This window comes from Ahaetulla prasina, chromosome 1, assembly GCF_028640845.1.
Source record: "Ahaetulla prasina isolate Xishuangbanna chromosome 1, ASM2864084v1, whole genome shotgun sequence".
Taxonomy (NCBI): domain Eukaryota; kingdom Metazoa; phylum Chordata; class Lepidosauria; order Squamata; family Colubridae; genus Ahaetulla; species Ahaetulla prasina.
In genome coordinates, this window is record NC_080539.1 from 372,637,186 (window position 1) to 372,648,714 (window position 11,529).

At 43.9% G+C, this 11,529-nt stretch overlaps 1 protein-coding gene across 1 annotated transcript in view; it reads left to right on the forward strand.

Annotated features, from left to right (window-relative positions):
- The window catches only part of LOC131188379 (MPN domain-containing protein-like), a 33,406-nt gene extending 21,929 nt beyond the window's left edge, over nucleotides 1-11,477 (forward strand). The window contains exons 9-12 of the mRNA XM_058163614.1: nucleotides 309-379; nucleotides 2,465-2,554; nucleotides 5,496-5,588; nucleotides 9,660-11,477. Of these exons, the coding sequence (XP_058019597.1) occupies nucleotides 309-379; nucleotides 2,465-2,554; nucleotides 5,496-5,588; nucleotides 9,660-9,746 (341 nt within the window). The 3' untranslated portion in view covers nucleotides 9,747-11,477. The remainder of the gene's footprint in view (nucleotides 1-308; nucleotides 380-2,464; nucleotides 2,555-5,495; nucleotides 5,589-9,659) is intronic.
- The last annotated feature ends 52 nt before the right edge of the window (nucleotides 11,478-11,529 follow it).

Sequence of the window (11,529 nt, forward strand, 5' to 3'; positions counted from 1 at the left end):
CAACACTGGAAATTTTTAAGAAAATGTTGGATAACCATCTGACTGAGATGGTGTAGGGTTTCCTGCCTGGGCAGGGGGTTGGACTAGAAGACCTCCAAGGTCCCTTCCAACTCTGTTGTTATATTATATTATATTATAAATACATATCAGTTACCAAATGCCTAGATTCTGACACTAGTTGTAAGTCGAGAACTATCTGTGCTTCCTTTGTCATCCATGGGAATAAGGAAGAGGGCAATGTTTGCAGCCCCAAATGAGGCATGAAACTTCTGACTGCTCATCCAAGCATTTCTTCCTTCCCGTCCCAGGTCCTTACTACCATGGCAATCAAGGTGTGGAGTCCAAGATCTCCCCCTTCTGGGTTATGCCACCTCCGGAGGTAAGTATCGACATCCCAGCCACCAAGAATTGGCCGGGTGGTATGAAGTGCTGGCAGCCTTGAAGGATTTTAACTGGGAGGCTCAACGAGCAGATTCAGCCTCTTTGTGCTTTAAAAGCCACTGTGTGGATGTTTAACTGACTCGGGAAGAGCAGCAGACAGTTTGGGAATCCCAGGGAAGGCTTCAGGGTCTTGAAAAAAAGAAAGGAAGGAAGAAAGAACAAACATTTGTCCAGGATGCAGTAAGATAAGGTCTCCATTCTTAAGATAGGGAGTTGGATTAGAAGACCTCCAAGGTCCCTTCCAGCCCTATGATTCTATGACTCTATGATTCTATGACACTGATTCTATGAATCTATGATTCTATGACTATGATTCTAGGACTCTATGATTCTGTGATTCTATGGCTATGATGCTATGAATCTATGATTCTATGACTATGATTCTAGACTCTTATGATTTTATGACTATGATTCTCGGACTCTAGGACTCTATGATTCTGTGATTCTATGGCTATGTTTCTACGAATCTATGATTCCAAACTCTATGATTCTATGAATCTATGATTCTATGACTATGATTCTGTGGCTCTATGATTCTATGACACTGATTCTATGAATCTATGATTCTATGACTATGATTCTAGGACTCTATGATTCTGTGATTCTATGGCTATGATTCTAGACTCTTATGATTTTATGACTATGATTCTCGGACTCTAGGACTCTATGATTCTGTGATTCTATGGCTATGATTCTATGAATCTATGATTCCAAATTCTATGATTCTATGACTATGATTCTGTGGCTCTGAATCTATTATTTTATGACACAGATTCTATGAATCTATGGTTCTATGACTATGATTCTAGGACTCTATGATTCTGTGATTCTATGGCTATGATTCTATGATTCTAGGACTCTATGATTCTGTGATTCTATGGCTATGATTCTATGATTCTATAACTATGTCTATGATTCCAGACTCTATGATTCTATGACTATGATTCTAGGACTGTATGATTCTGTGATTCGATGCCTATGATTCTATGAATCTATGATTCTATGACTATGATTCTAGGACTCTATGATTCTGTGATAAGATGGCTACGATTCGATGAATCTATGATTCTATAACTATGATTCTATGATTCCAGACTCTATGATTCTTTGACTCTATGATTCTAGGACTATGACTCTGTGGCTCTGAATCTATGACATTGATTCTATGAATCTATGGTTCTATGACTATGATTCTAGAACTCTATGACTCTATGACTGTCATTCTATGGCTATGATTCTATGATTCTATAACTATGATTCTATCATTCCAGACTCTATGATTCTATGACTCTATGACTACGATTCTGTGGCTCTGAATCTATGATTCTATGACTATGATTCTAGGCTCTATAATTCTATGACTGATTCTGTGATTCTATGGCTTTGATTCTAGATCATGATCTACTTTGTGGCATTGGGTGATCAGCACTTCTGCTAGAGTTGATTTCAAAGAAAGATGCCAGAATCTGCTTAAGGACTCTGGCAAAATGGTCATAAAATAGGGTGTGACTCATTTAACAAGCACATATAAGTAAAGTTGTGGTCCCCACTGCATTTTTAAGTTGAGGGCTACCTGTAAGAGGGCAGGGATTCCTGGACATTTTATATTGTTTATTTTTAATTCTATATGCCTCTCAGGTTCGCTGTGTGTGTGTGTTGGGCAGCTATAGACATCTATTCAATCAATCAATAAGACAAGGGCTGCGCAAATTATCAAATTAGATAATTTTCATTGCATGCACATGCCTAAAAACCAGTGAAGTTTTATTCAAAAAGGACTGAAAATTTCCTTCCTTCCTCTCTCTCTTCTCCCTCTTTCGCTTCCTTCCTTTCATTTTTCATTTCTTGTCTTTCTTTCCTTCTTTCACTTTTCTTTTTTCTTCCTTTCCTCTCCTTCCTTCCATTTTTTCTCCTTTCCTTCCTTCCTCCCCTCCCTTCTTCTCTCCCTCCCTCCCTTCCTTCCTTCCTTCCTTCCTTCCTTCCTTCCTTCCTTCCTTCCTTCCTTCCTTCCTTCCTTCCCCAGCAACGACCTTATGACTACGGCATCCCCATGGAGGTTGAAGTCACCTATATCCAGGATGGGTTTTTAACGAACGACATACTGCACGAAATGGTATCCCTCTTTCTCTCCATTCTCTTACACAGGGTCATTTGGTGGCATCGTGACACAAGCACACCACTATTCTGATGTAAAAAAAGCTTATGGGTGTGTGTGTGTGTGTGTCACAGAAATGAAATTTTCAAGGGTGGTGACATCTCACAAGAAAACTACCAGCCACGGAGGATTTAACTCTTGAGTATTAATCTTTCAAGCTCGGCCACTTTTAAGAGCTGTGGATTTCAACTCCCAGAATTCCCCAGCCAGCTTAAGTCATACCAGTCCTTATATGTGAAATGATGCCTGATTTCACTCCCATTTTTGTAGCAGTTGCTAAATGAATCCATTTTACGCAATGAGTGTTTGTTTGTTTTTTTTGTTGGAAATTGGAAGTAAATGTCGGGTTTCCAGCGAAAGAAAAAAGTCATAAATTGTGGTCACATGACCATGTCAGACATGGCAAATGTCCGTCAACATGGGCCAAGGGTCAATCACATCATCACAGAGGTGTAGGCGCCAAAAAAGTTTTAGACGCTATTGTGGACACAGGATGCACCAGATGCCTAATTTCAACCTCCACAGTCGCCCAACTCCGTATAAAAACATTTCCCTTGAAACACCCAATTAAATTCCACCAAGTAGATGGAACCTTGATTGGTGGCGTTCCAGCAACCCAAATCACACAACTGGTTCGCTTAGAAATTGGTGCCCATCATGAACTTATAAGATTCATAGTAATTCCCAAAATGTCAGAATCCATCATCCTGGGTTTAGCTTGGTTGGACAAATGGGAACCCACAATCAAATGGGAGGATGGATTCAGGAAAATTATATGGACTTTCGGACCCTTAGACCCAATACCCAATAAATGTCTCTGAGTTTCTTTTACGCAGAAGAGGTATTTCTGGAACCTTGACAGTAATATTAGCTGTCGGAACTTCAGAACCAGGTTATAAGTAGCCGCGGGGAGATCTGTCAGAAGTCAGAATGATCGTAAGTTGGGGATTGCCCGGAACTCACCTAGTGGCTCCCATATAACACCTCTCCTGCGCAAGCTGCACTGGTTGCCGGTGGTCTTCTGGGTGCAATTCAAGGTGTTGGTGACCACCTTTAAAGCGCTCCATGGCTTGGGACCGGGCTATTTACGGGACCGCCTGCTGCCACCGATAGCCTCCCACCGACCTGTGCGCTCCCACAGGGTCTCCTCAGGGTGCCATCAGCCAAACAATGCCGGCTGGCGACCCCCAGGGGGAGACCCTTCTCTGTGGGGGCACCTACCCTCTGGAACGAGCTTCCTCCGGGGCTACGATCACTCCCCGACCTCCGGACCGTCCGACGTGAGCTCAAGACCCTTTTATTTCATCGCGCGGGGCTGGCCTAATGTGTTATGGTTTTTAATTGGGGTTTTACTATTGTTTTTAATAGTTTTAATGTTTAGCCAAATTTGAATTAGATTTTTATAGTGTTTTTTAATCTATTTATGTATATTTATTTATTTATTTATTTATTTATAATTTAATTTTTATACCGCTCTTCTCCCGGAGGACGCAGGGCGGTTTAAAGCCATATTAAAACCGACACAAAATACAAACAACAAATTTAAAAGCAAAATTAAAAACCAAATTACAATAGGCCGAATCAAACTAAAACGGTCATAGACCGTTAATAAAACCCATTAAAATTTTCATTTAAAAAATTTCGCTTAGGCCAGTCCCGCACAGTGAAATAATAAGGTCTTCAGTTCACATTTGAAGGTCCGGAGGTCGGGGAGTTGGCGCAACCGCGGAGGCAGCTCATTCCAAAGGGCAGGTGCCACCACAGAGAAGGCTCTCCCCCTGGGGGCCGCCAACCGGCATTGTTTGGTCGACGGCACCCTGAGAAGGCCCACCCTGTGGGAGCGCGCAGGTCGATGGGAGGCTATCGGTGGCAGCAGGCAGTCTCGTAAATAGCCCGGTCCTAAGCACAACATAAATATTGTTTTATGTTGGCTGTAAACCGCCCTGAGTCCTTCGGGAGAAGGGCAGTATAGAAATTTAATAAACTAAAGAGAGCCTTTTACCAGGTTCGCCTGGTTCGCCAGTTGCGCCCCTTCCTGGACCGGGATGCCCTATGCACGGTCACTCATGCTCTCGTGACATCTCGCCTGGATTACTGCAATGCTCTCTACATGGGGCTTCCCTTGAGGAGCACCCGGAGGCTCCAGTTAGTCCAGAATGCGGCTGCGCGGGTGATAGAGGGAGCCCCTTGTGGCTCCCATGTGACAACACTCCTGCGCAGACTGCACTGGCTGCCTGTGGCCTTCCGGGTGCGCTTCAAGGTTTTGGTAACCATCTTCAAAGCGCTCCATGGCTTAGGACCGGGCTACTTACGGGACCGTCTGCTGCCACCGATTGCCTCCCACCGACCCGTGCACTCTCACAGGGAGGGACTCCTCAGGGTGCCGTCCGCCAGGCAGTGCCGACTGGCAACACCCAGGGGAAGGGCCTTCTCTGTGGGTGCCCCCACCCTCTGGAATGAACTTCCCCCAGGCACTCCGCCAACTTCCTGACCTTCGAACCTTCCGCCGCGAGCTTAAAACACATCTATTTATCTGTGCAGGACTGGACTAAAAATTTAATTTTAAATTTTAATTTTAAATTTTAATTTTAATGGGATTTTTATCATTTTAATTGTAATTTTAAATTTTGGCCTATTTAAATAAGTTTTTTAATTTAGTGTTTTATCTTGTATTATATTTGTATTTTTTATCGGGCTGTAAATCGCCCTGAGTCCTTCAGGAGATAGGGCGGTATAAAAATTAAATTATTATTATTATTATTATTATTATTATTATTATTATTATTATTATTATTATTATTAAATAAACAAACAAACAAACAAACAAACTAAACTAAACTAACGAGGGCAGGTCGTTGCGTCTTTGCCGTCCACTGACGGTTTTCTAACCTGCTTCCAGATGCTGCTGGTGGAGTTTTACAAAGGGGCACCTGACATGGTGAAGTTCCAGGAGGCATGGAGTCAAGAACAGACCTACCTGGATAAACTCAAGGTAAGAGTTTATCACCTCGATAAAGGGAACGGCGGCAAATAAATTTGATAAATAATACAGGGAGTCCTCGACTTACGACTGTCGCAAAGCATTCCTGGCTTGCTCTACAGAGTTGCCATAGGCAAGGGGCAAATGGGAAACCGGCGAAACGGCCCGGCAGCCAAAGACAGAGGCACATTCCATGCTTATCTTTCTCAAGGCTGTATCCCAGGGTAACCCACAGCAGCCGGAGGGGAGTGACCACTACAGCCCATGAAATTGCTCCGTTGGCGAATGTGATTGATGGCACACCCTGGGGGTGAAGGGGGGAAACAGGGTCACAATTGGGGTGTAAATTATGTAGGGTCAGAGCTGGCTTCACTTGAGAGCACCTGCCGACATGAAGCTCCTAATAAATAACTGGATTTCTTTTGAAGCGTGGCTCGAGGCTCACGATTCAATTAGGGCCTCCGTCGGAACCCTGACAGGGACCACAGCTGAGTCCAAAATTTCTGTGGCTAAGTGAGACATTGGTTAAGTGGCTTCTCCCCCATTTTAACGAACTTTCTTCCTGGAGTCGTTAAGTGAATCTCTGCAGCTGATCAAGTTAATAACCGGGTGGTTAAGTAAACCTGGCTTCCCCGTTGACTTTGCGGGTCACAAGGTGGCAAAAGGGGACCACGTGACCTTGGAGAGAATGGAGAGAAAGGAGGATACCATTTCGTCGAGAAGGTCGTTCGTTAAAAATCCATCCTGGATGTAGGTAACTTCAACCTCCATGGGGATGCTGTAGTCATAAGGTCTTTGCTGGGAGAGGAAAAGGAAAAAGGAAAGGGAAGGGAAGGAAAGGAAAAGAAAAGGAAGGAAGGAATGGAAAGGAAGGGAGGGAAGGAAGGAAGGAGAGAGAGAGGATGAAAGAAAGAAAGAGAGGAAGGAAAAAAGACAAAGAAGAAAGAAAGGGAGGAGGGAGAACAAGGGGAGGGAGGAAGGAAGGAAGAAAAAGGAAGGAAGGAACGGAAGGGAGGGAGAGAGGATGAAAGAAAGAAAGAGGAAGGGAAAGAAGGAAGGAAAAAAGACAAAGAAAGTAGAAGGGGAGGGAGGGAGGGAGAGGGAAGGAGGAAGAAAGGAATGGAAGGGAAAAAGAGGATGAAAGAAAGAAAGAGAGGAAGAAAAAAGACAAGAAAGAAAGAAAGGGAGGAAGGAGAGCAAGGAGGAAGGAAGGAAGAAAGAAGGAAGGAAGGAAGGAGGGAGAGATGAAAGAAAGAGGAAGGAAAGAAGGAAGGAAAAAGATTAAGAAAAGTAGAAGGGAGGAGGAAGGGAGGAAGGAAGGAAGGAAGGAATGGAAGGGAAAAAGGATGAAAGAAAGAGAGGAAGAAAAAAGACAAGAAAGAAAGAAAGGGAGGAAGAAAGGAAAGAAAGAAGGAAGGAAGGAAAGGAAGGGAGGGAGAGAAGATGAAAGAAAGAAAGAGGAAGGGAAAGAAGGAAGGAAAAAAGACAAAGAAAAGTAGAAGGGAAGGGAAAGAGGAAGGAAGGAAGGAAGGAAGGAAGGAATGGAAGGGAATGAGAGAGAGAGGAAGAAAGAAAGAAAGAGGAAGGGAAAGAAGGAAGGAAAAAAGACAAAGAAAAGTAGAAGGGAAGGGAGGGAGGGAGGAAGGAAGGAAGGGAAGGGAAGGAGAGAGAGAGGATGAAAGAAAGAAAGAGAGGAAGAAAAAAAGACAAGAAAGAAAGAAAGGGAGGAAGGAGAGCAAGGGAGGGAAGAAGGAAGGAAAGAAAGGAAGGAAGGAAAGGAAGGGAGGGAGAGAAGATGAAAGAAAGAAAGGTAGAAGAGGGAGAGAGGGAGAGGGAGGAAGGAAGGAAGGACACAGCAACCATCGTAAGTATGAGTCCATTGTCAAGTGTTTCGATCACATGACCGTGGGGATGCTGCAAAGGTCGTTAACTCTGAGAAATGGTCGTAAGTCACATTTGTCAATGCCATTGTAACTTGGGATGGTCACTAAATGAACCGTTGTCGATAAGAAAGGCAAAAATAGTCCGGTATAGCAGATCGGAAAGCACCTTGAGAAGCAAGAAAAGAAGAAAAAAAAAATCACAAAATGCAAACATTCTGAAAAGAGAAATAGAACGACTGGGGCACAAGAAAGCGAAGGGAGCACCAAGAGGGATCGGCGCCTTGGCTGCAATCCCAAAGCATCTGGAGCACCATCGGCATTGACAAAAATCCCCGTCGGTCAACTGCAAAAGGCAGCGCTTGCTCAGAACAGCTGACAACATCCTGGGACGCGATCAGAACCGCTTGGCAACTGGCTCCTGTTTATGACGGTTTGCGGCATCCCGGGGTCACATGATCCCCTTTTGCCAACCTTCCGACCAGCGAAGTCAACGGGGGAAGCCGTAGAAACATGGCTAAAACATATGAAGATCGGTTGCAGGAATTGGAACTCCAGCCAGCCTTCTTGTTGTTCTTATATGAATGCTCCAACACTGGAAATTTTTAAGAAAATGTTGGATAACCATCTGACTGAGATGGTGTAGGGTTTCCTGCCTGGGCAGGGGGTTGGACTAGAAGGCCTCCAAGGTCCCTTCCAACTCTGATGTTATGTTATGTTATGTTATATCGAAGTTGTGTCCGACCGGTGGTCAAATCCACTGAGCCTCTGTGGCTCAGACTGGTAAGACAGTCTGTTATTAACAGCAGCTGCTTGCAATTACTGCAGGTTCAAGCCCCACCAGGCCCAAGGTTGACTCAGCCTTCCATCCTTTATAAGGTAGGTAAAATGAGGACCCAGATTGTTGGGGGCAATAAGTTGACTTTGTATATAAATATACAAATAGGATGAAGTCTATTGCTAACATAGTGTAGCCCTGAGTCTTCGGAGAAGGGTGGGATATAAATGCAAATTTAAAAAAAATCTAATTTTTTTACTACCGGTTCTGTGGGCATGGCTTGGTGTGTGTGGTGTGGCTTGGTGGGCCTGGCAGGGGAAGGATACTGCAAAAGCTGCATTCCCACCCCACTCTGGGGCCAGCCAGAGGTGGCATTTGCCGGTTCTCCGAACTATTCAAAACTTCCGCTACCGGTTCTCCAGAACCTGCTGGATTTCTCCCCCGTGTCCAACCCATCGCGACCCCATGGACAATGTTCCTCCAGGCATTCCTGTCCTCTACCATCCTCTGGAGTCCATTTAAGCTCATGCCAACTGCTTCAGTGACTCCATCCAGCCACCTCGTTCTCTGTCGTCCCCTTCTTCTTTTGCCCTCCATCTTTCCCAGCATTAGGCTCTTCTCCAGTGGGTATTTCCAGTTTAATGAAAAGAAGGACTAGGGGATAGTAGTGTTCCAATATCTCAGGGGCAGCCATAAAGAAGAGGGAGTCAAACTATTCTCCAAAGCACCTGAAGACAGGACAAGAAGCAATGGGTGGAAACTGATCAAGGAGAGAAGCAACTTAGAACTAAGGAGAAATTTCCTGACAGTGAGCACAATTAATCAGTGGGACAACTTGCCTCCAGAAGTTGTAAATGCTCCAACACCGGAAGTTTTAAGATGATGTTGGATAACCATTTGTCTGAAGTGGGGGTTGGACTAGAGGACCTCCAAGGCCCCTTCCAACTCTGTTATTCTATTCTATTCTATTCTATTCTATTCTATTCTATTCTATTCTATTCTATTCTATTCTATTCTATTCATTCCAATATTCTATTCTATTCTATTCTATTCTATTCTATTCTATTCTATTCTATTCTATTCTTCATTCCAATATTCTATTCTGTTCTATTCTTCATTCCAATATTCTATTCTATTCTTCATTCCAATATTCTATTCTATTCTATTCTTCATTCCAATATTCTATTCTGTTCTATTCTATTCTTCATTCCAATATTCTATTCTATTCTATTCTTCATTCCAATATTCTATTCTATTCTATTCTATTCTATTCTATTCTATTCTATTCTATTCTTCATTCCATATTCTATTCTATTCTATTCTATTCTATTCTATTCTATTCTTCATTCCAATATTCTATTCTATTCTATTCTATTCTATTCTATTTCTATTCTAAATAATTTCTACCTTCTCTCTTTTCTTCAGGGTTCCTTAGCGTCTAGGACACCCAAGGATCAAGGTTTCGGACATATCCTGGAACAAGTCTACGCTGCCCTCCAACACAGCAGCTGACGAAGCAGCCCTTCGAAGGGGTCCTGGGACTCAGGCAGAGGTCACAAACCTGGATCGAGGCAGGATTTGAATCCGGAACTGCAAGCCCCGACGTGCATCGGGGAAGGGGAAAAGGACAGGGGTGGGGGTCGGGGTGGATCCCTTTTAATGATTGAAATCATTCGGTTTTTTTGGCTCAGCCTCTGGCTGGGAAAGCGAGAGAAAGTACCTCCGGATGTGTTAGCAAGTAGGTCAGTGCGCCCATTTTACAGGTAGGCAAGTCGAGAGCTTCCAAAGATTTAGTTTGCCAATAGCACCATTAGGAACTTACGTTTTCCACAATGTAAGCAGTGACGTAACTGGCCTTGCCAGCTGTGCCTGGAAATGTTGTATGGGCCAGGAAAATATATGCGATATATTTTGAGCAAATCGGCCAAGAGTTACCCTGTGGCAAGATGGACAGCTGATAACTTTAATAAATAAAAAAATTATAATAATCTGAAATAGGACAAGCTGGGGAAACCAAGATCCTCTTAGAACGGGTCATGGAAGAACATTAAAAATATGTTTGAAATTCTTAAGGGGGAAAAAATATATATTGGTACCCAAGTTTGTCATCTGGCTGACTTGACTGAAGGAAGGAGGAGAGATGCTGGGTTGGAGAATTCTTTTTTTTCCCCCTCTTTTTTGTTTGAGTTTTTTCTCCCAAAAGTGAGGTTGCGGAAGGAAGCCCTTCGTAGACCCCAAAAACGCTGAATGACACGATGGGAGAACTTCGGGGGTGGCCAAGATTGGGGGGGGGATTACAAATTGTCAACCAACCGACGTGAACTCGGTCCTACAAAATGGTCTTCGATCACCTGGAATTATACTCTCTTGAAATATAAAATGTCAAGTTTTATCGGTCCAACGGAAGATTTGCAGCTCGGGGTTTGAACTGTGGGGGTCCTTGCTTGTTTTTTCTTGGAGACGTTTCATGACCCAGCTAGATAACATCATCAGTGCTAGAAGGGAGAGGGGTTTTGTGGAGGAGGTGGAGTGAGGGGTCCTTGGCGCTCTCTGAGCTTGGTTGCTTTTTCTCCAGACCTTTCATTACCCAGCTAGGTAACATCAATCAGAAGGGATTTGTGGAGTGGAGGAGGAAGGACGACTGGTGCTCTCTGTGCTTAGTATCTTTTCTTTAAGACATTTCATTACCCTACTAGGTAACATCATCAGTGCTAGAAGGGGTTTAGGGTTACGGTTAGGTAATGTCCTCGGTGCTAGAAGCGATTTGTGGAATGGAGGAGGAAGAACTTTGGGGTCTTTGGTGCTCTCTGTGCTTAGTGGGTTTTTTTCTCGAACAAGCAAACAACAAACAACAGCCTAATCGAGCAACTACAGAACAAATAACACCTCCACCCACACTGACGGCACAAGCCACTCGTATATAAACAAACCCCACCTCCTTCTAGCACTGATGATGTTACCTAGCTGGGTAATGAAACGCCTACAAGAAAACCACTGAGCTCAGGGCGCACCAAGGACCCCATAATCCTCTTCTCTGCAAACTCCACTCCCTGATGTCGTTACCTAGTTTGGTAATCAAACATCTTGAAGAAAACCATCAAGCTCCGAGGGCACCAAGGCCTCCCACAATTGATAAGTTATTGATGAATGCTATTTATGGGGAGGGGGGTTGTCTCTCCCAGATTTGCTAGGGCAAAAGGACTAGAGCAGCCCTTGAAGACTGGTGGACTTCAACTCCCAGAATTCCCCAGCCAGCAACTTGCTCATATTTATAGCTCACGGGGAATTCTGGGAG